Raw genomic sequence first — 25,328 nt, 5'->3', positions numbered from 1 at the left:
CATCTTCTCGGATTCTATTTTGCCTGGAAACGCTTCCAACACGCTTGCGTGTCATGTGAAAAATAGGCGTTGGTCCTATTTCTAGCATGCATGCGTTTTCGGCGCCTGGGATGTGCGTGTCACGCAGGCAGTGTGTAAGCTCTAACCTCTTAACATGGGAGCCGAAATAAAATCGGACACGCCACGCAGCCAGTGTGCAGGAGGCCTTACTGCAAGGCCGAACTGTTAGAAAACAGAACAATTCTACAGCAAAAAAATTGTCAGTCTGTACATTAAAATTACACAACTTTAGAGCAACTCTTGGTCCAGACTTTGGACCTAAACGTGGCTGGGTCACCCGTTATTTCCCTCAAACTGCTGTCCACCATCCCGTTGAAAACCTCTTCCTCTACGGCTAGTTAACTTGTGTTCAAGTTTCCCTCGTTCACGTGTTGAGCGCCACCTCGAAGGAGCCGTGAAGTAGCACCGCTGGGAGCGGGGAAATCTATTCAGAGCGCCGTCTTTTACTCGTTAAAATATCAATATTTGTGGCCAGCGTATCGATTCGCGTATCGCACGGAGGAGGACAGCGATATGTTGCCGTATCAATATTATGTCCCACCCCTAGTATAAACCTATGGCTATTTATAATATCTGGGCTTTTTTTGTGGTTGTATTTTTACATAGCCAACTCCGATGCATGTTCAAGGTGACGTTTCCCATCATCTGGGTTTCCTTGAAAGCAGCTCTTAACTGGTCTGCTTAGCATCATTAGCATCATAAAGCCTGACTTATGGTCGTGCGGAGACTCCACGCAGAGCTTTCGCTGTAACTAACGTAAGTGGCCTGATTCCCAAAAGACAAAAAATTGACTCATTTGTTTCCAGTCTCAATGTCAGTTTGAGCTTCTGAGATATCAAAAAAAAAGCAGCAGAATTATCTTTGGTTTTTTTTGGACACTTTCTTGTTGTTCCTCTCTCCCAGCTGCTCATCATTTTGGCATTTTGGACAGTTTACAGGATAAAAAAAAAAAAAAAAATCTTATCTCCAGAAGACCTGCTGGTAGAAGTCACTGACTAACCAGCAATAGTTCACCAATAGAACAGAAAAAACCTGCTTCAGTCTGGACCGACTCAGAAGCTCAGACTCCTCTCTCTCAGTGCTTTGGACTAACTGACCTTTTTTTCCATTTATTTGTTTTTATAGCTGGACCTGGTTATCTAAGCAACTACAGATTGTCTCTGTAACCAGAGCATCTGGCCTGCTCTTTATGGTCCCATTAGAGCTGTTGACAGAGACGGTAATGGAGCTGTTTTGGTGTCCGTTTTGGCAGCACAGCTTGGGACTGACCCAAGGTCTGAAGACTGCTCTGATAACAGCGTGACACGTGCAAAATGCTGAACAGTGTCCCCTCTGCTTACATGTGCCTCTGCAGGAATTATTAAAAAAAAAAAAAAATATATATATATATATATATATATATATATATATATATATATATATATATATATATATATATATATATATATATATATAGTCCACTGTCTCTGCTTTGGACTTTATGTATTCTTGTGATTGAGCTGCGTAACGTCTCCCCGGCGTAGAGAGGATTTTTAGAGACTGTAAACATCTGATTGGCGTCAGACTGGAGCGGCGACGTCGTCGGACTCGCCCTCCGATACGCTGTCAGACTTGAGATCAGTGGTCGGAGATGGGATCTCCTCCTCCTCCTCCTCCTCCTCCTCAGCTGGACTGAGATCAGAGTCTGCCGGAGATGGAGGCCTCACTGGAGAGAGAGAGAGATAAAACCATCCTATAATATTGTGTTTTGTCTGATGCTTTGGCAACATGAAACTTTCATGCCAATAAAACCCCTTGAATTGAATTGAGAGAGAGAGACAGATAGAGAGAGCGAGACAGAGAGATAGAGAGAGAGAGACAGACAGACAGAGAGACAGATAGAGAGAGAGAAAGACAGAGAGACAGATAGAGAGAAAGACACAGAGAGAGACAGATAGACAGACAGACAAAGAGAGAGAGAGAGAGATAGAGAGAGAGAGAATATAGATTAGAAAACAGGCAGTGGTGGAAGAACTATTCAGATCTTTTCCTTCACTTAAAGTACTAATACCACACTGCAGAAGTACTCTGTTACAAGTAAAAGTCCTGCTTTGAAAATCTTACTTAAGTAAAAGTATGTAAGTATCATCAGGAAAATGTACTTTAAGTATTAAAAGTAAAAGTACTCGATGAGGAAAACTCCTCCCTTTGTAGAAAGTGTAAAGGATCCAAACGGTTGTGTGTTTAATGTTCTAATCATGTCAGCTGGACTTGTAGGCTATTATATTGTTGGGTAGTGTGATTTATAATAAAACATCTGATTTTATAAACTTCATGTGTTTAGTGTGTAGAAAAATAATAATGTAATAATGTAACTAAAGCTGTCAGATGAATGTAGTGGAGTAAAAAGTACAATATTTTTCTCTGAAATGTAGCGGAGTTGCATGGACGTAGGAAAATGAAGGCCTGTTTAAAATGATTTAGGACCTAGAAAACAATACTTAACACTTTTTAAGGCTTAAAAGTTTATTTCTGGGCTTACATTGAACAATGTGTAGTATGTGTATAATTATTGTTTATAGGTAAATATATGAATTTCCATTAATTACAATTTTTTTTTATATCTCTGTTGACTTATTATTATAACATTATTATTATATTATATTATTAGTATAACACATTTAATAGGAAAGAAAGGGTATAAAGGGGTAGGAGTACATAAGTTTTACTTCTTCCTACTCCTTTTTGAATGTGTAAATAGGTCTTTAAGTACAAGAAATTATGGAGTTTTATTTTTTTTATCATTACTATTTTCTTTGGATGTTGTATTGTATTTACATGTTCAAAATAAAAGCTTTAAATAAATAAAAATAAATAAAATAAATACATTTTGAAATATTAGACTTTTTAAGACCCTGCGGAAACCCTGTATAATGAACTATTTATTTGATGCTTGACATAGAAATGTGTAAATGAAGTGAGTAAGCAGAGGAGACATTCTGAAATGTAATCCTCGTTACATTGGAAACAGGATGTATTAGATGGACAAGACTGTGATTGGTCGAACCGTAGGCGGGGAGGGACTTGGTTCGCTCTCGCTCGTCCTCCGTCGCCGCCGGAGGACTGGTCGGCCTCTTCAGAGACGACCACTGTCTGCCACCGGCGCCGGGTTCAACAGCTGGACTGGGCGGCTCGAACGCATCGCCGTCTGCGTGAAACTCAACTGCAGGGAGAGAAGAAACGGAAACACTGAGCATGTTTTACACGCACACCCATATTTCACTAGTATTCCGAATATGGCAATATTCCAAATTTGATACGGGTCATGTAAACAGTATATTCTGTTTGGATGTCCCGGAAATAATAGTGGAATATTCCCTTTCATGAGCCACGTAAACAGCTTGGTGTGAATATCGTCTTTTTTGGAATAAGGGCAAAAAACGGAATATTATGTGGATGTAAACGTAGTAATAGATCATTTACATCCAACACACACACACACACACACACACACACTTATTTTAAACTGATAACTATTTTGTTTTCTAATGTGGACCTGAGACAGAAAGTAGGTAATAAAACAACACAGAAAAATACATTCATACAAGTATATTAATGTGATGATATGATATGATATGATAAGATAAGATAAGATAGACTTTATTACACCCACACTGGGGAAATTCCTGTGCTACAGCAGCTCAAAAGAGAAATGTACACACATCAGGATAACACAAATACACATTAATTAGACATAGGAGAAAAAATATACACGAACTATAGGAAATGGAAAAATAGAATAAAATTAGTTATAATAATAGTAATAAAAGAACCGTATTTACACAATAAACAACCTTATAGAAACAAACAGTATATAAACACAGATATACAGATGAGTAAGGTGCGAATGAATAGAGATGAGATATTGCACAGTTGGAGGTGACAGAATAATAAATAGATAAACGTGCAATACGGAAAGGTTGTAATGCAAAAACGTTGTTGAAAAGAGAGTTTACACCGATTCAGTTATATGATTTAAGTACGAAATTAAGGAAAGATTTCGACTCTTTTGAAATGATGGAAAGCAGAAAATAAAAGGTAGAACAAGTGATGTCTCTGGGTGACAAAATGATGACCGTCTTAACATATAAGGACCGGAATTTCTGTCTGTTACAATCATGCAATTGTGTTTTTTTGTGGTCTTATTTGTTTATCCTTCATTTTGTATTATTTTGTTACATGACTACGTACAACATTGTGAAGTAGGTTAAAAAACTAGGCCAGAATCCATGCCGTCCACCACGCTGAATCCAACAGTTTCTTCCAATAAAAGGTTTCCTGTTGAAGATGTGACCATGTAACTGCAGTGAAGGATATTCTTAACGATCTGTAAACTGAAATAACTTTGCCACGGTCATTCGGAGTGAAGTGTGCAATAAACAATGTGAAAAAGACCTTTTTCTTCTTGTCTCTTTGATTTTAAAAACACATCCCTTTGCACGACAATCGCAAAAGACGACTCGCCTTTTTGATTACATAGAAGAAACGCTGTTTTAAGGAAAAATACTGAGTCCCTGTAAGCGTTAATTACACAAGTCGAGAGTCCGACTACAAAATCACACACGCACACTGACACTTGGACATGCCAAGTACAGGCTAGGACCTTAGCTTCAGATGTTCTATGTATGTGTGTGTGTGGTGTGTGTGGAGGCGTCAAATATGGCCTTGAAAGCATTCATTAAACAAGTTGTCACCTTTTAAATCGAGTGTTATATTTTCAGCTATGCTCCGGCTCGCACTGAGCGCTGAGTCATGCAACCTTCGTCATTAAGGAAAGAACATATAAGAGGGGAATATCCCGCCTAACCCTACAGTGTTTTTGGGGTATATGATTTGTATATAAATCAGGTGAATAATGCAAAAATAAAAGACAGACATATTACAGAGTCTTAGGATGACCTTCGTCAGAGCATGCTAAAACTGCTCTGGCTTACGAAATGATCTATCTTCTTAAATTTGTGAAAATAAGCTCAATGTTGAACAGATTTTTGGAATGAATGTAAGATAATATAAGCCTTTATTGTCTCTCTTAGGATATGTTTGTCTTGGGCATTCGAGAGAACAGAGCCTATATACAGTACACGCACCACATATCCGCATACATGTACAGCAAACGGTCACATGTAAAGAAGATAGATCAGTAGTTTATATTTATGGAAGATCCAATGATTTAAGCGCAACACCAAAATGACATAAGTCATGTTTCATCGTGCTGCAAAAAGCCCCAAAGAGCCGGTTTATTATATCAGGACTAATCAATCAGTTGTCATGATGTTCATCCCTGCAGCCAAAATAAACAGGATCAACATTCAGATCAGTTTCTAATCTGAAAAGTTAATTTAATAGAAGTCTAGTCCATTCTTCATTAAAATGTAAGTACTTTTAATAGTTTAGTGGCATAAAATGAGGATTTCTGCAAAGACTATACTAAATATTTGCCTTTATTTATTAGGGACAGTGGAAAGGTCCCCCGGAGACGTCGTGGTTGTTCTGTTACTGTATGACGTGCATCTTAAGCACTACGCCACCAAGACGCCCCAAAATGTAACACATTTTAGGAAGATACTAGGGGGTACGGTTCATGAAAAAACATCCGAACCGTTCGGTCCGCTTGTCTCAGTTCGGAGTGTGTGTGTGCCGCACGGTTCGACGCATGCGCAATGTGGCCTCGTGCCCGTCAGGTGCCCCGTATGTGACCTCAGACAGCTGTGTTTCCCTTTGGCGCAAAAGAAGAGGTGTGAACAAGTTACCAACAAAACGTACAGCGAAAGACCGTGCAAAACATTTCAGGCCGTCCTGCCAACCTGTAAACATTTTAACATCAATGTACGCTGTAACGTTTTTTCATTCTAAAGTCGCTGAAGCGGCTGCTGTTTAGATCCTGTCGGGTCCCTGCAGCGGGCCCCCGGGCTGCTCAGTACCCCCCGCGACTGACGCGCGCACACACACAAACACACACGGTGGATGCAGGAAAGAAACGAAGATGAGACGTACAGGAGGACCTGAGAGCTACGCTCGTTATTGTAAGTGCAATGAGAAGTTAAACTCCAAAAAGTACTTTATCAAACCGTATGACTGTGAGTCCCAGCTCAGGATAGGAAATGAACTAACAATGTAAACTGTTTTTATGTTTAACGTATTCTGACTTATTCAAAAGACGGAGCTTTAAGAGTTCCTCTATTTTTCTTTTAAAGGATACATTTTTGTAAGAGCTACACTGAAGTTGGCAGTTTGATAAATGCAAGTTATTTCAATTCATATTCTGTAATATTTCAATATTCATGTGCAAAAAAGGCACATAAGTTCCTGTAGATGGCAATACACATTCTCCTTTTTTTGCCAAATAAATGAAAAGCTAGTTGAAATCACAACAATGTCTTCCCTCTTGCTGTATCAAAATCTCACCTAGCTTTCCTCAGAGATGGTCCCAATAATGTGCTTAAAGTCAAGTCAAATTCAGTTTGTGCATGATAAGGCTACATGATATAACTATATAATTATTTAATACTGTATCCTACATTGTGGATATTTAAGCTATATACCGTATGCTGAAGTATATTTCTGGAGTGTTAAAGATTAAAGGAAAAATAACAAGAACCAATTTCGTGGCCAGGATAGCTCAGTCGGTAGAGCGGGCGCACATATACAAAGGTTGAAACCTCGACCCAGAAGGTCCAGGGTTCGAGACCGACCAAAGTAAAACTTATAAGCAATAAAAAAAAAGCGATCATCAGCAACATATAGGCAACAAATAAGCAACTCAAATAATATTGTTTGCGTTTAAAAGGCATATGGAGAACAGGGTTTTCCCCAGTGTATTGTATTAAGTCTCTGGGAATCTTTTTTAAATGTATTTTTGAGATGTTTTTTAAAGTAAAGTTACAGTGGGACGGCTCAGTTGAAAACTTAGACGTAGTCATATTCTCAAATCTCCAGTTAGCATTTAGCACTGACTTAATGTAGGGCCCTATGGAATCTGTCTTATAGCTTTTTTAAATTCGCAATTCAGTCCATGATTCGGTTATCACAGAAACTAGTGGGCTCCACATTAATGCTGCCATCAGTCTGGGACTGGTGCCGAGCCGGGCCCTCGTCGGGAAAGACACAAGTTGAGAACTTTTCTCTAATGTCTCTAATGTCTTGTTTCTAAGGAGATACCAACCGTCCAGTGGAGACAGGGGTCCTGCAGGGCTGCTGCTGGCGCTCCCTCTCTCCTGCTCTGACGACGCCCTCTTCAGGCGAGGGGCAGGAAGTGGTCCTTTGGCAGAAGCGCTTCCTGCTGGAGCTGCAGCAGAGTCATCTGAGAAACAGAGATCAATAAAACATTGATCATGAATTGATTTTCAGTAAAAAAAAATTTAAAAAATTACACACATACATGGAATTAAAAGGGATTACTACTGCTTGTGGTAATTAGGATATTTTGAAACAGCTCCTCATGTCTATCTGATCTAGTGATGTTTGTTTTTGATAACCTGTTATTTTTTTTAATCCCTGTTGATCCCAATCCAGGGTCCCCCCAAGGGTTCTCCAGGTTTTTAAGAGCTTTTTATTACCACATAGGATAAAATTGAATGCCAACTGTAGGGCCATATAATGGAAAGTAAGTGTGAATTTAAAAGCCAGAGAAACGAAGTATTTACCAACAACATTACCTGAATTGAATAAAACATTTTTGTAAAGTGTGCTTGTACTCTTATAACGTAAAATGTATAAAATATGTCGCATTTAGAGCGCTTATGCTATGAAACCAAAAATACAAAATATTATTATAAAATATAATTTAAACGTTGCACAAAATATTTATTCATGACTTTACGGCATTTATTTAATCCTAGACTTCTGAAAATTTGAAATGTAATACTTTTAGAGCCTTATTTATTCATTTATTTATTTTAGAATATTAAATTCAAAACTTCTTTAATACTTTTAAGACCCTGCGGGAACCTGGCCTACCAAAGCTGTAGGTGCTGCTCGGCCTGGGACTGGTTGGACTGGCAGGACTGAGGGGCCCAGAGGTGCGGCGCCCCAGTGGGGGTTTGGTGGGCTGGGGTGGGGGTTTGGGGTTGACGCCGGGTGGTTTTGACCTGGGAATCAGCTCTGGTCTGGACTCATCAGCGTCTGCTGGGACAACGGGATGGACGTCTGACTTGGCTACAGGAAAATGACAGAAAAAAGACAGTTTAGGAGTCACGAAGAGTCATGGTCGCACTTTGGAAGAGCTACTACGGACTTATTAATCCCACTACTGAGGTGTTAATTACTGTGGGTTATGAACAGCGAACTAATTACTGAGGAAATGTGACTTAAACATTTTTACATAGTCTTTGCATTGTATATATAATGAAACTTCAACATTTAACCTTCTAACTTCGGCTAGAAAATCCGACATAGGTCCATGGGTAACACGGAACTCACCTTTGTCATCGCCCACCTTGTCCAGCAAGGATTGCGTCTCAGTCTGAAAACAGAGAGCTTTTATTATAATCAAGACAATGTCACTGAACGTAAGACTTCATGTAAACTTTAACTGATATGATTTCATGTACATCAATCCTCAATTTCCATGTATTAACTGCAGCAAGAAGTGTTCATCTTCACTATAAAAGTTATCATGACACATTGTCACATTAAAGCGGTTTCATTATCTGAAATATAAATGTTGAGATGGGCCCTTGTCAACTAGGGCTGTCAAAATTGCGTAAAAATGACGTCCGAATATTCCCTCTAAAATAACTGAATACTCGAACTATTCGAACATCTGGTTGCGCATGCATCCAAGTTGGCGCGCGACATCGTGACGTCAAAATGATGCAATATCCGGCCGAGGTCGCGCACAGCTCTTTTTTTTCAGCGGCGCGCGACACAGCGGAAACAGGAGGCCTGAATGAGTTCGCCAACAACCTGATGCCAGGACTCTCAGAGTGACTGCAGGTCTCTCTGGTAAACGTACTGGTTAAGAGGAGTTATTTTATGGTGAATGAAAGGCTCGATCCGACGAAGTAGGTCAGTGAATCAAATCGAAGCATTGACGGCAATGCTGCTGCCAGTTTTGCCGTTGTTTATCTTTTTCTTCTTCTTCTAGTCCGTAGAAAGGGCAGCGTCGGTAGCCTTTGCTCATTAGCGCCACTGCTGTTCAGGAGAAGACTGCAGCTAGCTGATACCAACATATTTGGTTGATGATGGTATTAAATACTAGCCTGACGTGGTCATACTCAGAACTTCCCGACCTTGAATGTTGTGGGCGGGGCTAAGATCGGCTGGCATCCAGGCTAATTAAATACTATTATAAATGTTGACCCAGTTTGGGCTCCACCCACCTTCTTTCCAGCCATTCTCCCCTGTCTGGCCTTCATCTCAGCCAGCAGGTCCATGCCCATCATAGGGACCCCAATATGGCGGGGAATGTGGGGGTTCTCCTTCTTCTCCAGGTTCTCCTTCTTCCCCAGGTTCTCGTTATTCTCCGCATTCTTCTTCTCCTCTTTCTTCTCCTCCTTCTTAGGAGGTTCGGCAGCGGTTGGAGGGGCCTCCATCTTAGAATCCGTGTGGTCCGAGGATTGAGCCCTGTGGAGCTCCAGATGAGGCTCCGACACAGTGCCAGAGTTTTTCGCGGGCGGAGTCGGAAGCGTTGGAGAAGTTTCCTCAATTACTGGTGTAAAAGACTGAGAATGTGAAGCAGTGTTGGTGGAGGCATGGTGGGGTGGCGTGATGGAGGGGGCTCCATGGCTCTTTTCGGTGCGGGACGTCCGGGATTTGATAAGGTTAAAAAAACCGCTCTTCCTGGATTCACGTTTCTTATCTGTAGCTTCCGGCGGGCTGGAGGTCGGAACTCTCACAGTGGGAAGTCTAGAGAAAAATTAGTAACAGTATTAGATAAACAATATATTTTTTTTCAGCCTTAAACGGCAACCAAATCCCAAGGGTTTTTACATTGTCAGAAAGCATCTGGTTTCTTTTTATGCTGATGACACACAACTGTACAGAGTGGTCTCACTTGAAGCTGAGTTTAATGACTTTCTTGGAGAAGAAGTCATCCAGGCCCTCGTCCAGCTTTCCCATGATGCTGTTCTGCTCTGCCTCATGTAGCGTCGAGCTGCCGGTGGCCTTGAGCTGAAGAGAGGCAGAGACAGAGAGATGTTATTCAATTACATTTGAGGTATTTAGTCAGTAATCTTATCAGCTTTTAACGACTTTGACAGCAGAATAAGTGGCACTATCTTTATTATTGAATGTTTTTTAAAATGTCTTGCGGACAAGGGTCACAGTATGGATTCCACAGAAGGAGACCCTAACCCTGATTTGTCTTTTGATTACCCATCATTACCAAGGTCATGATCACCAGTATTGATACAAATATTTTTCAACCTTTTTAATAAAATCAAGCGTTAATAGGTTGAACATGAAAAGCACTGCAATACAACCTCATGATCGATAAACACTAGGGCTGTCCTCGACTAAAGAAATTCTTAGTCGACTAACACTTATAGGATGTTGTCGACTAATCGATTAGTTGATTTAATTGACCGAGCTGTGCGCTTTGAGAGGTGGTTAAGACGAGAAAAGCACAATATAAATGTAGTTAATTAACCATCTGTAAAACTGAGTTTCTCCACAATTAATCCTGCAAAAGCACCACTTTAAATCTTGTGTTTACCATAAATGTGCTCATAAGTTTCTTGGAAAGAAGTAATTAAGCATGAATAAGCATAAAAAATGACTAATCGACTAAAGAAATCTTAGTCGACTAAGACCAAAACGACCTGAAACAATAATTTACCTTCTATCAGCTTTGCCATGACCACTTATGTTAGCATAGTTACATTATATAGAGATTATACAGTGAATGTGAATAAATAAATGATAAATCTATGCTGGTGGTGAACAGAAGACAACAAACAAACAAAAGACAACACAAGAGAATGATTGGTATCATTGATGATTTGGAGATTAATCCCATAGGAAAACCTACAGGTGGTCGGCTGGGTTTTGTCCTCTTCATGGGTTTTGGGCGGAGTTTGGTGTGATGCTCCAGCATCTTGTGCTCCACAGGTGGCAGCTCGCCCAAAATGACTGACTTTGTATCCAGCGGAGTAGGGGGAGCGGGGAGGTCTGCATAGTAGGCTGACATTCTGTCCAATGGCTGTGGAGGAGGAGGAAGAGGAGGGTCCTCAACATGGATGGGAACCTCCTCCAGAGCCTTGTCCAGGTCAAACTCCATCTCTGATAGTGAAACAGAAGGCAAAGGCACGTGGGAAAGTTAACAATCAATTAGCCTACCACAATATCAAATATCATGGCTATACTGTATCATTGGCCTTTGCACAGGGAAATGGAATCCATGTTTCGCCACTGCTGTTACCAACTGGACCACTGGTTGTGTTGAACTACTGTACAACCAACCAACTGTGCATTTCTGACTTTATAAATAACAATCACCACAAATAAAAAGGTTATTTCTTGGTGCAATATTATCTTATCAGACACTTGGTTTACATAAAAAACTTTCACAGCCATTTAGCTGTAGAATGAGTGTAAACATCAGAGAGTAAGGTAACTTATATACTGTACAGTAGACAGATTTTTGAGCAAGAAATTATGAAGGGCTTTCTGAGACATTCTACACATGTATCGATAAATAAAGTTTCTTATTAAGGCAGAACATGTAGGCCCACCAAAGCTAACAAACATTTGATTAGCACTACACCATCTCAGTTGTTTTAGAATCAGTCTCATGCCATCATTATTTCCTTATCATCTGATCAATCATTAACAATATGATGGCCAAGCTATTTAATCTCACCAATGGCTGTACCAGATAAAATCAGGAAATACTAATTTCCTGTCTTCTTTACTTCTAACAATCATAATATTGCTCTTATTTGCATTATATTTGATATGGAAATTCACACCGTACTGAGAACAAACCTTCAAAAATGATTGCAACCCAGCATTATATGGGCAAATGATTACCACATCATCTGCATACGCTATAGTTAGCTAGATGAAGTAACATGTTGAGAGACTCACCAAACGCCACAGAGACTGGGCGCAGCATCCGTACCATTATACTCTTCCTCTTGGATTTAGGAGTCATCTAAAAACCAAAAGAGTTTGTTATCTCAGTTTTTGAACAGGTACATGAAGATGTTTCGGTTTTACAGAAGACTTTTAAAACAACTGTATAGTGCTTCTGGATGTTTCCACATCAACGTGCGCTCCACTCTGCAAAGCTGCTAAGACAATGATAATACATACTGTATATTTGTTTTTACCAAACTGAACCCTTGTCAGGGGGACTATTCATATACTGTATGTAAGACTATTCATAACCCGTTTTATCCAGGCTGATACGCAGCGACTGGTGTAAAGGAGTTTGTGGTGTTTTGTGTTTTCTTACCATGCAGGTGTCCATATCCTCCAGCCCTTGGCTGTGTTTTTGTTCCTGGTTGTGTTTCTCTGGCTGCAGAACCGTCTCATCCAGAACCTCCGTCTCCATGTGGGGCTCGTGATGCAGCAGAGGCTGACTCTTCCTGATCAGATGGTCGCCCTGGAGACAGAAAGGAGGAAGCAGGGAGGGATGAATGGACCGAAAAACAGACAGAAAGTAAGACAGACACACAGGTAGAGAGGACACCAACCAGAGTATGCTGTGATCCGGACAGAGACTCCAGGATCTCATCCACGATGCGATCAGACAGAAATGACGCCATGCTCAACTTCAGTTCACTGTTTCACACAGGAAAACACACACACACACACACACAAATGAAACACAGAACAGAAAATCACATTTAGTTTTCAAAATCTCTATTTGACCAAAATGATGTTACAAAATAATGGTCTGCTTGTCGGCTGTGTGAGTCTTGTTTACAGGTGCTCATTTATTTGTAGAGTGTTCAGTGCTAAAGGGTAACTTTTTTCCAACCTGGACCCTATTTTCCATTTTATTCTGTCTAAATTGGTCTAGTATAGCAAGAATGTTGCAGTCGAAAGCGAAGAAACGAGCTGCAATGTAATGTTAATGGCCAATTGAGCACCTTCTATTTCTGTCCACTTAAAGTGCTGTTTTTGTCGCGTACAGGCTCAGATTATTATATATATATATATATATATATATATATATATACACACTAGCTAATGGCAGGGAAAGGAAAAACTAACTGCTAAAGTGAGTTGTTGGCCATTTGACCGAAAACGAAAATACGGTCAATCTTAAAAGTGGTGCTTCCGGTCTAATTATGCTTTTAAAACGAAAGTTAACTCGGGAACATTCACAAAAAGACTCTAGGTTGCATTTTTGGCCAGAGTTACGCTTTAAACAAAGACTGTGAATGGAGGAAGGGTAAGGTTTAACAGATGATACATTTGCAAGTCCTGCAGGGCTCTTGCATACTTATACATGGCATGCAAGTACAGTGCTTGCTTGATTATTTAGTAAACCAAAGTTACAAACTGCTTCACAATAAAAGTAAGGATTCAAACAAGTAGGATTGTACAACACAAGGCCAACAACTTTACAAAACAACAAATAACATCAACAAAGAAGGTTTAGATCGGCGATTAAAAGATTAGTGACATTAACTGATTCCAGATCAGTTCTGTGTGAACCCAAAAGCAGGTTTTGAGTCAGTGGGACCATGAAAAAAAAAAAAAAAAAAAAATGCTGTCTAGGAGAATAAACATCTTTGACTCCTGTAATGTCACAGTAATCAGCACACGGGGGACGTCACAGAAAACCAGTTTGTTATGGAAGCACATGACAGATGTCTGGAGGAAAAAAAAACTGGAATTGTCACCTTGAAATCACACATCAGCTGCAGTGACTCTGCTAAACACTGGACTTACCTTCTTGTCTGGTGACCGTGAGATAGGGGCAGGACTTTACAACTCAATAACCAAACACTTGATGACGGTTAAGCTAAGCTAACCCTGTAAACAAACACACAACACACACACAGGTTTGTGGCACTATCTTTGTGGGGACCCGTCATTCCCTAGCCCCTTACCCTAACCTTAACCATCACAACTAAATGCCTAACCTTAACCTTTACCCTCACCCTAACTATAACCTAATTCTAACCCTAATCCTAAAACCAAGTCTTAACCCTGAATCAGCCCTTTAAACTTGTGGGGTCCAGCATTTTGGCCTCACAAAACTGTCGGGACCCCACAAGTATACTGGACTCCCGGTTTTTGGACCCCACCAATATAGGTAAACAAGCTCACACACACCCACACCCACACCCACACACACACCCACACACACACACACACACACAGTCAGATGGAATTCAATTTCGTCAGAGCAAACTGATTTTCACGGACATTTGCGGTCCGGGAACTCTACTGTAAATGGAAATTTCATGCGGTTAAAGAAATCTTCTGGTTTTGGTAAGACACATAATTATTTTTTCTGACCCATCACACACTTTTTTTAAACCCTCATTTATCCATGAAGGTCGACAGAGAGCAGATATGCCATCTCAGCAGCAAACTACCATCACCAAACGCTGGAGCAGGAGCATACACCAGTTAAGTGCCTCGCTCAGGGGTGCTTTGGCAGCTTTTGCTAAAAGAGGAAAGTACACACACACACACACACACACACACACACAGTGCGTGGCACTATCTTTGTGGGGGGACCAGTCATTGACATAATGTATTCCCTAGCCCCTTACCCTAACCTTAACCATCACAACTAAATGCCTAACCTTAACCCTCACCCTAACCATTGACCCCACGAATGAAGTTAAACAAGAACACACACACACACACACACACACACACACACCTGATCTTGTTGACGATGTCGACCCCGGACTGCTCCAGCAGCGTGTTGGTGACGAAGCTGCGGGGAACAGTCATCCTCCCGGCTCCGGCCTTCAGCAGCTCCTGGCGAAGGTTGCTCCTCTTCATCACGTGAGGACACAGACTCTCTGCAGCCTCCACCATGGACACCAGCATTGTCTGGGGAAGACGATTTAGTACAGTTTAGTATCCTGCAAATGTAATTCCGTTGATCGAGACTTCACCTACGTATACGATTACTCCAAACAATGGTTGCACAGAAGACTGCACGTTCCCGTTAGCGTCAAGGTGAAAAAAGCAGCTGAGTGCGTTCAGTTCAGTACCTGCAGCTGTCCATCCATCACCTGGGACACCTCTCCAGCCATCAACTCCAGTTTGTCCTGAATGGCTTCGATGTACGCTCCACTGGAACCCCCACTCTTCAGGTGGTACAGGTTGGGGAGCAGCTGGAGAGATGAGTGAGGTACAGAGATTTTTTGAAATCCTAGGCATTTTTGTGGCCTAATCTTTGCTCAGCTTTAAGTCAATTTGCATATTTCAACTTTATATCAGAAAACGCCGGGTGACATTTGTAGCGCCTGAATGCTAAAAATCCCCAAAATAAAATGCAACAGCAGTTCAGTGATTGTCCACTGCAGGTGTTATAACAGGTTGTTCTTAAAGTCAGTTCAGACCAAGCTTTTTGGCTTTTCCCCTTTCCTTTATTGTGTTATATATCTTTTTTGTGCACATTATAGGTTTACAAAGGGAAAAAGCCCAAAGTCCCCCCCAAAGGGACTTACCATCTCCAACAGAAAACACTGTTCACCAACTACTCCAAACAGCTCTATTGTAGTCCAGTCTTTACTTCAGAGACAAACGTGGGTCACTTTGTAACACACGTTATAATGCTCGCCTAGCTGCTAGCATGGCACGCCCTCATACTCTTGCTTCTGACTGGCTAGTAGCCCTTACCGAGATTCTGCTCATGTGCGACTCCCAACAAAGATAAAACAGAATTGCGATGCCTCACTCTGTAGCTAAAACAGAGAGCTCAACATACAAGGTGAAAAGAGGAGCTGCAGCAGTGTGCAGTACAACAAAAATATGGTGTTTTTTGAACATTAAACCATGTAAACCTATTCTGGTACGACCTCTAAATACAATTATGAACCGGAAAATTAGCATAATATGAGCACTTTAAAATATGAATGAGGATAGTGAGATAAAAAAACTTTTTATTACTTTGATCCACTGCTTTGTGTGCTGTGTGCCAGGCAGCGGGGGGTGTTTTTTGTGTGTTCGGTTTGCCAGCTATGGGAGTCTGTGGATTGAGGCGTTAATGGACCTATTATATATCATTTTCAGGTTCATACTTGTAATTCTGTGATTCTACTAGAACATGTTTACATGCTTTAATGTTAAAAAAATGTATTATTTTTTCTCATACTGCCCATGGCTGCTGCACCTGTATTCACCCTCTGTATGAGACGGACCGCCTGTCTCTTTAAGCTCCCCCACCCCCCACCCCCTGAAAATGCCCAGTCTGCTCTGATTGGCCAGCGTGTTTTCTGAAATGTCCGCGAGTCTCACAACCGGACATGTTCCTGCAGTAATGTCAAGAAATTACCAACTTTGGCCATTTGACATTATAGATATAACAGGAAAATACGGAAAAGCATAAAAGTTCCACTTTAAACATGGTCTCGTTTCCGCGAATCATGTCTTCTTACTCTCTTGGAGTTCCTGGCGTCTTTCATTAGGTTCCCTGCGGCCTTCATGTCCTCCTGGATGGAGCTGGTCTCTGTGAACCTCAGAGAGTTCAGGTGGTCCTGCACCTTTACACACATCCTGTCCATCATCTGCGTCACAGAGAGGTTAGGGGTCAGCCGACAAACAACAAGACTCAAATCAAAAGGGCTGCTAGTTTAGTGTGAGTAAGTGAGTGAGTGTGTGTGTGTGTGTGTGTGTGTGTGTGTGTGCCTGGCTACTGTGTGGTGGTGGTGACTATTCCCTGTGTGTGAGTTTGTGTGTGTGTCTCTGCCTGCTGCGTAATGGTGGTGACTGTTCCCTGTGTGTGTGTGTGTGTGTGTGTGTGTGTGTGTGTGCGTCTGCCTGCTGCGTGGTGGTGGTGGTGACTATTCCCTGAGTGTGTGTGTGTGTGTGTGTGTGTGTGTGTGTGTGTGCGCCTGCCTGCTGCGTGGTGACTATTCCCTGTGTGTGTGTGTGTGTGTGTGTCTGTGTGTGTGTGCCTGCCTGCTGTGTGGTGGTGGTCACTATTCCCTGTGTGTGTGTGTGTGTGTGTGTGTCCCTGCCTGCTGCGTGGTGGTGGTGACTATTCCCTGTGTGTGTGTGTGTGTGTGTGTGTGTGTGTGTGTGTGTGTGTGTGTGTGTGTGTGTGTGTGTGTGTGTGTGTGTGCGCGTCTGCCTGCTGCGTGGTGGTGGTGGTGGTGACTATTCCCTGAGTGTGTGTGTGTGTGTGTGTGTGTGTGTGTGTGTGTGTGTGTGTGTGTGTGTGTGTGCCCTGCCTGCTGCGTGGTGGTGGTGACTATTCCTGTGTGTGTGTGTGTGTGTGTGTGTGTGTGTGTGTGTGTGTGTGTGTGTGTGTGTGTGTGTGTGTGTGTGTGTGTGTGTGCCTGCTGCGTGGTGACTATTCCCTGTGTGTGTGTGTGTGTGTGCCTGCCTGCTGCGTGGTGACTATTCCCTGTGTGTGTGTGTGTGTGTGTGTGTGTGTGTGCCTGCCTGCTGCGTGGTGGTGGTCACTATTCCCTGTGTGTGTGTGTGTGTGTGTGTGTCCCTGTCTGCTGCGTGGTGGTGGTGACTATTCCCTGTGTGTGTGTGTGTGTGTGTGTGCCCTTGCCTGCTGCGTGGTGGTGACTATTCCCTGTGTGTGTGTGTGTGTGTGCCCCTGCCTGCTGCGTGGTGGTGGTGGTGACTATTCCTGTGTGTGTGTGTGTGTGTGTGTGTGTGTGTGTGTGTGTGTGTGTGCCCTTGCCTGCTGCGTGGTGGTGACTATTCCCTGTGTGTGTGTGTGTGTGTGCCCCTGCCTGCTGCGTGGTGGTGGTGGTGACTATTCCCTGTGTGTGTGTGTGTGTGTGTGTGTGTGTGTGTGTGTGTGTGTGTGTGTGCCCTTGCCTGCTGCGTGGTGGTGGTGACTATTCCCTGCTGCAGCCTGTACGCCTGCTCCTGCAGGTATTTCCGCGTCTCATGGTTCCTCAGCAGGTACTGCTCCATCTGGGTCACAAAACATTCCTTTAAACCAATCACAATGGTCTAAGCTAAGCTCCGGACGCAGTGACGGTGGCTCTCCTAAATAATCTCACGAAGGAAGTTGTTTTGGTGGAACATTTGTACCCCGCTTAAGAAAAAGCCTCATTCAAATATTAAGCCTACTGTTCACACAATACAGTAACGTGAGCTATTTAAATTAGATGGATGGTATCCCTACATATTGCTGTGTGTACTTCGTCCACAGCAATCCCACCAATTGGTTCCCACAAAACACTCCTCAAACTCAAATTCACCTCTTAAAATGACTTTCAGAAATGTGATTTTGGATAACATTTCAATACGCTTAATTAGGGCTTACAAAAGTAACGCGATAATAACAAGTTAGCGCAAATGCCACTAATGTTTTTGATGCGCGATTAACGCTTTGGAGGTTAAACCTGATACTGACTCAAATAAAAGGCGGTTTGTTTTAAGGGCCACGTACTTAATCTAAAGACAGACTTCCCATTCTGACTAACAGGCTTTATTACTTACATTTTAATTTATATCAGTGATCATTAAAAAGATTTCAAGCTCAAGACCCCAAAAAAGAAAGAAAAAGAAACTTTCTTGAGCAGAAATGGATAAAGGAAAGGGTCTTTTGAATGGCAAGTTGAGCTTCAAAGCCTTTTCAGATGGTTCTCTCCACGGGAATAAAGTGTACTGTCGATGTGAACAGAGTTACCACCAGAGTCAAGTCTCAAATACAACTTTAACATTTCAAAATTGAAAAATATCCCTTTTAAAGTACATATAGAACAAATAAAAATGTGCGAGTTAGTTGCAACTAAATATTATATTCAATTGACAGCCCTACTTTTAACGCAATACAGTGGAGGCTATGGAGTACCGGTGTTTCCTTTCGGATTTTTTTTAGCAGTGGGGGCAGGTCTGTCCGAACAACAACTATAGTACATTATGCGCCTGCCCTATTTCTGATACCGTGGCGGCAGAAATTTTGCCATGGCGGGCCGCCACTACAAAATCAACATAGAGGAAAGATTGAGTACTCTTTAAAAACAAAAAACAGGATGACAACCTTTAGTAAGGCGTCCTCTGTCTTCTCTGGGCTCGCCTTCAGCGCCTGAGCAGCATCCATGATGGGTATGGGCATGAAACGAATGGTGTAGTTCCTGAGAAAATAGTAAATAAGAATCAATGCTAGTACAGAGTCAGCATGCAACAACCCCCGCCTCTTACATGTTACCTTACCGGACGGCCTCATACTTACTTCTCCAAAGCAGCAGCGACGTCTTGCAGACCCTGAGGGCTGATGTTGTTTCTGTCCCACACTATCGTCCTGCACACAGGCACCAACCACGGAGATTAAAAAAACATTTAACCCAATGTGTTCTTATTATATTTACAAAAAATGGGAATGTTGGGAATGGAGAACTTTGGTCTTGGCCACAGACTGGAACTGTTACCATGTGGTAAATGTAAATCTGACGTGCAACTTTGCTTTTCTGTGTAAAACTTTTAACTTTTGTTCCATGTTTTGGTCGTCTTTTTTGACACTGTTTTGATGTTTTAGTTTTTTTGTCACTTTTTCTGATGTTTGTTCCGATTTTTTAGCCGCTTTTTCTGACGTTCTTTTATCAATTTCTTCTCTCCAAATGCTATAAAATTGACTAAAACACTCAAATTCAATGAAAGTAGCGAGCTGATCATTTAATGTACTTGTGAAGAGCATTGTACGGAACCATCCAAGCCAAAGTTTCTATATCAGAAATTTGGGTTTTCTTTCGACCAAATTGTCAAAAGAAAACCCAAATTTCTGATATAGAAACTTTTTGAAAACGGGTCAAATTTGACCCAAGGACAACAGCAGGGTTTAAATTAGGAATTTTTTTTTCCTTTTTTTCCCTTTTCCTTTTTGTGTGTTACTCATAGCATGATCTTTCAGAAACTTAAAAGAAAGAAAAAGCTACGTATTTTCCACTTCCTATTTATTCAAATTTTTAAATCCGTTCACGCTACATTAACTTGAGAAGGATATTGTAGTCCTCTTTCTACCCATCATCCCTAATATCAGTAATGGAGGACTTTAGCCAGAGGGAGCTGGGCCGATGTTTCTTCTCTTCTGTTCGGATTCAATTCACTTTTTTCAGTGCATATTAATAAAAATGCATGATGTATAAGGGTTAAAAATGCCAGAATTAGCCAAAAGGCTATTTTTCATCTGTAGTCCCCTTGCCTAGATGTTAAAAAAAGGCTTTTTCAAATATAAATCAACAAGAAAGAAAGACAACACAAGCCAAGCAAAACTTAGCACACAACAGGACACAGCACAGAAGCAAAACGATTAGCAACAAAACGTAGCACAAAGGAGAACGGGTTACGAGATGCCGCTGTTGAGAGCAATAATAGCAGGAGTGAAATAAGAGGAAACAATGAGTAAATTACATGCAGTACATGCTGACATTTCAAGCGAACAGAATACATGAGTAAATACTTGTCTCAGATCCAGACAGAGATCACTTTGCAGACGTTTTCTAACAGTTCCCTCTGAAAGTCACACGGCTTTAACAGCTCCCAAAATGAAGGTTTCTTAAAGTACTCATATTATGCTAATTTTCAGGTTTACAATTATATTTAGGGGTTACATCGGAATAGGTTTACATGGTTTCATTTTCGAAAAACACCATATTTTTGTAGTATTTCTGCAGCTCCTCTTTTCACCCTGTGTGTTGAGCTCTCTGTTTTAGCTACAGAGTGAGACATCTCACTTCTGTTACATCTTTTTTGGGAGTCGCACTTGTGCAGTACCTAGGTAAGGACTACTAGCCAGTCAGAAGCAGAGTATGAGGGCGTGCCCTGACAGTACCTAGGTAAGGACTACTAGCCAGTCAGAAGCAGAGTATGAGGGCGTGCCCTGACAGTAGCTCGGTAAGGACTACTAGCCAGTCAGAAGCAGAGTATGAGGGCGTGCTACGCTAGCAGCTAGGTGAGCATTATAACGTGTGTTACAAAGTGACCCACGTTTGTTTCTGAAGTAAAGGCTGGACTACAATAGAGCTGTTTGGAGTAGTTGGTGAACAGTGTTTTCTGTTGGAGATGGTAAGTCCCTTTGGGGGGGGACTTTGGCCTTTTTACTTTGGAAGCCTATTACATGCACAAAAAAGATATAACACGATAAAGGAAAGGGGAAAAGCCAAAAAGCATAATATGAGCCCTTTTCCGTGCAAGACAATCCTGTCTCCTTGCTCACCTGAGTTTGGTGTTGATCTGCAGGGCTTTGGCCAGCATCTTGGCCCCCATGTCTCCCATGGCATTCCCACTGATGTCCAGTTTGGTCAGCGAGGTGTTGCTGCCCAGAGCGTTGAGGACGATGGAGAGGTCCGTCTTCAGCTTGGCGTCAGCCAGGGACAGCGAGGTCAGCGGCTGCAACGGCAGGTTGTTCAGTTTAATTTATTTTAGGATCCCCCATGAGATCCTGGGGGTCCACATTTAAAACTGACATTAAACATGAGTCCAAATAAAAATAAAAACATAAGATTCCCAAATCTATGGCATTCTACAAATATGATGCTCCAAAATGTGTTTTTTAATTTTTTTTAATTTCCTTTTTAAAGCTACAGTGCGTAGTTTCTGTCGCCCCCATGAGGAATTCTAAGTAATGACAACAACACTGTTGGCACGTCCACATGAAACAAGCCTTCCGTGATTGTGTATTTTAACTGACTATAGTAATATGATGAAGTGCCGATTGAATCCTTTTAAACAAAGTGTCAAATGCACGCTTCATTGTAAAATAAATGCCCAAAAATCATGGATAAGAGAGGTGAAAGAAGGAAGAAGACGCACACGGAAAGAGACGGGTAGGAAAAAAAAAAAAGTTACGAGAAAGAACCTTAAAGACATTTCTTTTTTTTTGACATGATGGGATGTTTTAAGTTTCACTCACCGATTCCTCCTCTTGAATCATGTGAACCAGGTTGTCCAGGACCTGAGACACATTTCTGGAGAAAGAAATAGTCAACATACACTTATGTGATTAAGTGGCAAACCAATGTATTGAGTAATTCAATTTTTAAATGTATATGGCACCAAACAGATGCATGATTAAGATTATGTCATTCATTAAGGCTGGAAGACTTTTCTTCCTTTGTTTTAGGGCTGCACAATATCAGGATAATATGCAATCACGTTGTTGAACACCGCGATAACCATATTACTCGTGATAAACAAACTGCTTTTCAGTATTCTGCTAAAATACAACAAATTGAATTTAAAAGAAATGAAGTAATTTCCAACATTCTTTTATTAAACAAACTGTACATTGAATTTAAAATAAAATTGGCACCAATAAAAAAAAAGAATGACATTATAAAGTGCAGTTTTCTGCTGATATTTTCTTTCAACTAACAAACAATCTCCTAGGGCCCTATCTTGCACCCGGCGCAGCGCAAAGCCCAACGCAGGTGTCTTTGCTAGTTTAAGACCGACGCAGTCGTTAATTTCCCGTCCAGCGCCCACATCCTTTAAATAGCAGATGCACCTGCGCCCATTTGTGCGCCCACGGGCGTGCTGGTCTTTCAGGGATGTGTGTTCGGGTGCATTCTGGGCGTAGTGCTATCATCGAGGCAGCGGGAAGTGATCGTGCCATTGACCAACAAAAACCTGGTCTAAAGTCAATAACGCAGCATTTCATTGTTATTTTAACAGCGCATTAGTAAAATGTGCGTGCACACTGTGCTTGTTACACACACAGGGACAGGCAGCGGCATACAAACATGCAAAAGACAAATATAAATATAAATAAAAATATTACAATGTGAAATAGTATTATGATATGATCTGCTCGCGCACTTTCACTTCACCCACAAGCAGATCAGTTTCTTCTCCTGAAAATCTCTCCTTTCTGCTCAGCAAATCTGCCATCATAATAGCAATGCTCCAAGGTCCAAACACGCCTGGCTTTTAAAGGGAATGGGAGATGACCCTCTGATTGGTTTATTGCATGTTACGCCCAAAACACACCTATGAATTAATTAAGACACTAAGTACAACCCTTTTGAACCATGCGCCTGGAGCACGGACCCTTTTTTTCACCGTTAAACTAGAAAAAGTGGATTTATCTGTCTGTTGACTGATGTGTGATATTTCTTTCATATTTTATCCATTACTCCATGTTTTTTATATTCTCATCATTTTATATATATTAACTTTATACTATACAATATTTACTGTTTTTATATAATATATCAGTAATAAAGATTTAGTATAGTACTCTATTATTCTAAAAAAGTGATCATAGCTTCTCCTGTATCTGTCATGCAAGCCTATGCGGCCCCCTCTGTCTCCCTCATGCACACTCTACATGAAGCAGAGGGCTGAATATGTTTTCCGCAACTAGAGGAAACCTCCCACAGAAAGCCTCAGGGCTCAGCTCTACATGAGGAGGTTTTCTGCAACCTGAAGAAGCCTTCCACAAAAAGCTCAAGACTCAGCAGTTAAAGAAGCAGTGTCGGCAGGAAAACAGTCCCTCCCATCTCATGCTCAGCTATAAAAACCCTGAAGTTTCTTTGTTCACTGACACACTTTCTCAGATTGCTTGTCGGTCTGTTAAACTGTCTCCTTCTTTTGCAAAAGAATAAAGAAAATAACTTAGAGAACTCCAGCTTGTCAGACAAACTTATTCTCCAGCTTCATCATCGAACACCAAAGAGATTTTCCACAACAGTACACACCCCTAAACGCACCTGTGCCAGGCGCTTCACGCCATGAGCTTGGGTCGGGCTATGAGGGTCTTTAGCGATATGTCGCAGCCTTTCGCGATGTGTTTATTGGGCCAGCTGATATCGCGATGAAGATAAATAAACAATACATTGTGCAGCCCTGGTTCGTTTGTCACCCACTTGGACTTGATGTTGTTGAAGTTTTTGCCCAGTGCAAGGTGTCTGATGGAGCGGTTCTTGGCCAGCCAGACCAGCAGGGTGGTCAGATCCATGTCCAGACCTGATGGGGGAAAAAAAAAGCAGCACATAAACGTTGAACGGGCTGCAATCAAAGTCAACAGAGCGCCATTCGTAAATGTTCCCAAATGTAAAACTAGTCCTCACCGTTGTCAGAGATGTCTAGACTGGAGATGTTGGGAATCTCAGCCACACAACCCTCCAGGATCTGAGAGCCTCCTGAACGCAGCTGAGAGTAAAAAAAAGTCAGATCTCAATATGCTGCTCGATAATCTGTTGGTGTTTTGCACCGACAGTGTGTTCAAAAACGGGGTTAAATTGTGAAAAGCCCAGTTTAGAACCGAAGATTTGCAAAGAGACAAAACCTTTTTAAAACACTGCAGGGAAAAGTTGCAGCGGTCTGAATCTATATCCACAATGTTCCACTTCTGGGATTGCTCCAGTGCTGCCGAAAAATCTGCCGGATGCACCTCTTTTAGGCCGGATGTCCGTCACCTTCCTCTTCCTTTGTGTTGGCGTTCTAACCTCCGGTGGATTTCTGAGGACTATGGTTAACTGCTCCTCAGATCTCTGCAGGGTAAATCCAGACAGCTAGCTAGACTATCTGTCCAATCTGAGTTTTCTGTTGCACAACTAAAACAAACTTTGAACGTTACACAAGTTCCACCAAAACAAGCAGCGCTTAGCTCCGCCCCAAGACGATTATGATTGGTTTAAAGAAATGCCAATAAACCAGAGCACGTTTTTCTCCCATCCCTGAATGCTGTGTGGACTAGCCAGACCCTCCTCCACAGCGCTGTGGGGGAAGGTCTGGCGATGCGAAGTGTAGCAGGTATCTCACTCTCACTATCCTTATTCATATTTTCACATAAGAACTTTATCTTAGAGCAATTTATCTTACATTTTTACCTCTTTTAACAGCTATTTTTGTATTTTAATTAGAGCTGGGCGATATGGAGAAATCAAATATCACGATATCGTTGACCAAATACCTCAATATCGATATTGCGTCGATCTTGTAGGGATGACAATTGGTGCTTACAAAAAAATATTTACACAGTGAGATTTCCAATAAATAATCATCATTAATGTGTATATAATAACTAAGTGGGTAAAGGCAAATAATATAAAAGCTGGTCTGGTAAATTCAAAAAATGACATCACTTTCCTGTAATCCAGCCATTAAAACCAGGGACAGATAACACTAAGACGATATCCAGTCTCATATCACGATAACAATATAAAATTGATATA

The 25,328-nt window shown here is 41.5% G+C and overlaps 1 protein-coding gene across 1 annotated transcript in view; it reads right to left on the bottom strand.

The window, feature by feature from the left end:
• Positions 1-1,525: 1,525 nt before the first annotated feature.
• The window catches only part of carmil1 (capping protein regulator and myosin 1 linker 1), a 66,685-nt gene continuing 42,882 nt past the window's right edge, over positions 1,526-25,328 (bottom strand). Inside the window, exons 18-38 of the mRNA XM_028597370.1 lie at positions 24,222-24,303; positions 24,018-24,117; positions 22,064-22,118; positions 21,368-21,540; positions 19,388-19,456; positions 19,196-19,289; positions 18,022-18,120; positions 16,620-16,748; positions 15,231-15,353; positions 14,891-15,066; positions 12,738-12,825; positions 12,497-12,646; positions 12,127-12,193; positions 11,069-11,319; positions 10,094-10,209; positions 9,420-9,945; positions 8,518-8,560; positions 8,056-8,253; positions 7,262-7,399; positions 3,107-3,262; positions 1,526-1,765 (exon numbers count right to left, since the gene is read on the bottom strand). Coding sequence (XP_028453171.1) covers positions 1,620-1,765; positions 3,107-3,262; positions 7,262-7,399; positions 8,056-8,253; positions 8,518-8,560; positions 9,420-9,945; positions 10,094-10,209; positions 11,069-11,319; positions 12,127-12,193; positions 12,497-12,646; positions 12,738-12,825; positions 14,891-15,066; positions 15,231-15,353; positions 16,620-16,748; positions 18,022-18,120; positions 19,196-19,289; positions 19,388-19,456; positions 21,368-21,540; positions 22,064-22,118; positions 24,018-24,117; positions 24,222-24,303 — 2,979 coding nt within the window. The 3' untranslated portion in view covers positions 1,526-1,619. The remainder of the gene's footprint in view (positions 1,766-3,106; positions 3,263-7,261; positions 7,400-8,055; positions 8,254-8,517; positions 8,561-9,419; positions 9,946-10,093; positions 10,210-11,068; positions 11,320-12,126; positions 12,194-12,496; positions 12,647-12,737; positions 12,826-14,890; positions 15,067-15,230; positions 15,354-16,619; positions 16,749-18,021; positions 18,121-19,195; positions 19,290-19,387; positions 19,457-21,367; positions 21,541-22,063; positions 22,119-24,017; positions 24,118-24,221; positions 24,304-25,328) is intronic.

The sequence above is a fragment of the Perca flavescens genome, chromosome 14, assembly GCF_004354835.1.
Source record: "Perca flavescens isolate YP-PL-M2 chromosome 14, PFLA_1.0, whole genome shotgun sequence".
In the NCBI taxonomy this organism is placed as follows: domain Eukaryota; kingdom Metazoa; phylum Chordata; class Actinopteri; order Perciformes; family Percidae; genus Perca; species Perca flavescens.
The sequence above is the reverse complement of the archived record's forward strand: the minus strand, read 5'-3'. Positions and strand labels throughout refer to the sequence as shown.